This window comes from Styela clava, chromosome 1, assembly GCF_964204865.1.
Source record: "Styela clava chromosome 1, kaStyClav1.hap1.2, whole genome shotgun sequence".
Lineage (NCBI taxonomy): Eukaryota > Metazoa > Chordata > Ascidiacea > Stolidobranchia > Styelidae > Styela > Styela clava.
Genome location: NC_135250.1, coordinates 12,532,832 through 12,536,606, shown reverse-complemented (window position 1 = coordinate 12,536,606; position 3,775 = coordinate 12,532,832). Strand labels below are relative to the sequence as shown.

General features: G+C 35.5%; 1 protein-coding gene across 1 annotated transcript; it reads right to left on the bottom strand.

Moving 5' to 3' along the window:
- Positions 1 to 708: 708 nt before the first annotated feature.
- On the bottom strand, positions 709 to 3,070 carry LOC120344091 (claudin-7-like). Its single transcript, XM_039413179.2, has 4 exons — positions 2,868 to 3,070; positions 2,236 to 2,327; positions 1,816 to 2,010; positions 709 to 1,670 (listed from the first exon to the last, which is right to left on the bottom strand). Exons 1-4 carry the CDS (start codon positions 3,004 to 3,006, stop codon positions 1,437 to 1,439), a joined length of 660 nt encoding a protein of 219 aa, XP_039269113.1. The 5' UTR covers positions 3,007 to 3,070; the 3' UTR covers positions 709 to 1,436.
- Positions 3,071 to 3,775: the final 705 nt, after the last annotated feature.

Sequence of the window (3,775 nt, the reverse complement as noted above, 5' to 3'; positions counted from 1 at the left end):
ACTAAGCTATCATTGCCTGTAAGCGGCACATGGTTGAATAATTTTAATGAAAATGAGGGTTTTCAAAATTATTTGCAATAGTAAAGTATAGAAAGAATTCTTCTGGGGTCAAGGGTCAGAGAAACGTCTTATGGGCCAGTCCAGCCTTTAGAGATCGCTCTCGCCTGCTATTGTCCACGAACGAATCGAGACGGGCATGTTCTTCCGTCTTGCGAATTAGGTCACTAAGGATGTAGTGCCACGTTACAAAATACTCCAATAGCGCGTGTCTTGTGCCATTGTTCCCTGCACCAAAAAGAGGCTTTTCAGTGGTACGCGGCCAGTAAAGGGTTGAGAACCACTGAGTTAGTCGAACGGATTCCTCGTGTTTATTTGCTTTGCGTTGACTAATCTACAAGATGCAATAGTGACGCAAGAGTAAGCGTTTTCGCGGCCCATCGTACACTTTTCACTTGGAAAGATTTTAGACAAGGCTGTAATCATTGGCTTGCTTTCGTGGATTTTCAGTTTTGTCGCATTTCCGAATATTATGTAGAAATCAAATAACTCAATGATTATTTAAATTTCTAGAGCATTCTAATTTTGTTCCAGTAATCGAAAATAGTCCCGAAATATCTGGCGATCATCTCAAGCAGCTACTGTACCTTGCATCCTCCACGATTACGACCCGCTTTGACAAACTTATTAGAAAAGTTATATAAAAAAGAATCATATTTTCATATTTATTGTAAATCATTCGCGTGAGATATGTACTAAACAAAGTATAACTCATACATATATTAAATGATGCCACCTTGAAGACTCGGGCTATATTTTAAACTGTAGGCCTATAGAACAAAATCTTCATTTCGTTGAACGAAGCAATAAAGTTTTGCTTTTTCGGCTTAGCTAACTACTGCTAATATATCGATGCAAAAATTTAGCCCGTATCAAAAGTATGAGCGTCAGTAAGTATAATGTGCTTATTGACAAAAGAACCTCCTTATACTGGACCGTTAAATGTGGATATAAGAGAAGAAAAAATAGGAAATTCCCATATTCTTCACAATGCTGAATATGGGATGTATCAGTTGATGGTATTTAATCGGGAATTGCTACTTCAGTAAAAAGTAAAAAAAAAAATTATATAAATGTAACACAAGGCACTATGCCAAGCATTTGTGACAAAATACTGTTTTCGAAAACTACAGTGGTTTAACAAAACAAATTATATTTACAAATGAAAATAGCCAAAGTGAGGTTAACTATATAGATTGGTAAATTTGGTCCGACTTAACTGGACGGATTATTAACTAGTCACAAGTGAGATATACAAACGGTTTGTGTGATTCCGGATTACCTGTTTATAAGTGTTTATTAGCGCTTCTTACCACAACGAATCCGTTAGAGACTGCGAAAGAGAAAATAGATAATGTAATTTGTGCGTAGTGTCACATCTACACATATTCAGTGTTTGCCATGTTTTTTCCTTTGTTATAAGTAGGCATATAAGGTGTTCTTCTAACACTGTCCTCCTCATCGTCAACCAGACTACCACATCCGGAGACAAGGGCCCCAAGAACAAGAATCGCGATGGAGGCCCATCCCACGAATAGACAGACACCGTAGATAAATCGCTGCCCTATATCATCCCGGAAAAGAAGTATATCACGATTGTATTCGGATAATACCTGCAAAAATTAAAACTGTATATTATAACTGAAATATTATGGATAAACTACACGTGGTGATTTATTTACGGAGTATCCATGGTTTCTGTCTTTAGAAGTTAAGATTCTATGAAGTAAAACTTGTTCTAAAATAAAAGTAATTTACCTGGTGGGCGTAGAATGAGACGGCTGCTCCAATGGAAATTCCACTGAGTCCAAAGGCAATGGCCCCGACCATTGAGGTTCTTGCTTTCATTCGGGGATTTCCCTCAAAGCAGTTCGTGCATTGCATTCCCACCAAACTTACTATAAAGCCCATGAATCCAAGAATACATGCTGTAACACTCAGTCCTCTAGCAACCTAATGGTAATTTTGAATAAAAAGTATGGGATAAGAAACAAAACTATGTATTAATTGTTTTAAAATATTGACATCGCCTAGCAAAATAAACAACCATATGTTTAATATAAATAATACACAAGGCTGTGTAATTATACCTCAAGTACACTCCAATATACGTACATAAAAGTATTTTCATTTTAGACGGTTCGCGTCATTCTGTCTGCGCATTAGATAATAGTATACCTGTAACTGCATTGGGAGACCAAGAAAAAAGGCGTCGTAGTCGTCACATTGCCATTGCCCAGTGGGATATGCGATGCACCGGACCCATATACCTAAAATATATTCAAAAAATATACATAATTCAGAAAATATTATTAACTTGTGAATTATCAGGGGGCTAAAAATGCCAGCATTCACCAAAAGGGTGTACTACCTGTTTCTGTTCATTTCTTAGAGAGATAATTTGGGCTAAAAACTCGATTAACACTAAATTAAATTTTTTGTATATCTCATTGTTTCGAGGAATGGAATGATAATTTTATTTATTAGTAATTGGACAATGCCTTCCCCTTCTGTACCTAAACAGGGTATTATGACGTTTTTTCCTGGCATCATGCCATTTTATTACAGGCCTGAGTTCCTTGAATTGTACGTTTCGTATTTGGAAAAACCCTTTAAGGTGTCACAAAACATTCAATGGTATAGACGTTTGCTGTGGGAGGGGCAACACAGATGGAGTCGTCGCAATCCGGCTATGATTTTACGGTGCCTATGGCACCAATGCCCCGGACAAGTAATCGAAGATATTATAGGTCGCATCTTGAAAAAATCTTAGAACAACAGGATCAAATGTGAAATGAATATTCTCATACCTTGGTGTCTCACAATAGATTCTAACACTTCCCCAGCTGGGTCATTTCTTCTCCATTCCGGTACAAACGTGGTTACAAGAACGCAAATCAGTCCCACGCTATTCATAATAAATCCGATTAGTTGAAGAATCCCGTTCATTGTAATAGTTGTGGGATAATAATTTCGGAAAGCACAAATTTAAACTGAAATACATCATTGAAAAAATAGGTAATTATGATTTTACATTTAAAATTATTATGGCTATCCCATACAATATTCTATTATGAGATAACTAGAATTACATACATACATATTTTAAACCAGCCTGAATCAGTAATAATTTTTATAATTATCAATTTTTGTACAAATCCATTTGAAAAACGTAGAAGTTTATAATCATAGCTTTACCACTTAGGTTTTCACTATTTTCTGCAAGGCACATCTTGTAATTTCGCTCTAGTTTATTTGCTTTGCCAAGCTTGTTAAACATCTTAAGTCTACATTAATTTATGTTGCATAGAAAATTATCTAAAACTCTGATTGGTAAAAAGAAAATTTTAAGATCTTTGATCAATACAAGCGGGTTTTAGAATTGCCGTAGTAACTAAAACCCCCAAAAACCTGTTTTGAATTTATATCAACTTTGTTTTAATTATATTTTTAACTAACGTGAATTTCCAAAATTTCGCCATTGGAATTTAAAAAAGTATTTTCCGCATGCGATTCTTTTGCTATGGGTACCAATAATCTGGACTGTATTTGGAGAAAACTGGCGAGCAGTTTTGTGTCCCTGAAATTATACTTTTTCTTCAAACCAGCAGTTAATCTCAACGATTTGGGATATGCTTTCATAACGATGAAATCTTCAGGCAACATAATAAATCAATTTGGTCGATTTTATAAATCTTTTTTATTCTCACAGACACCT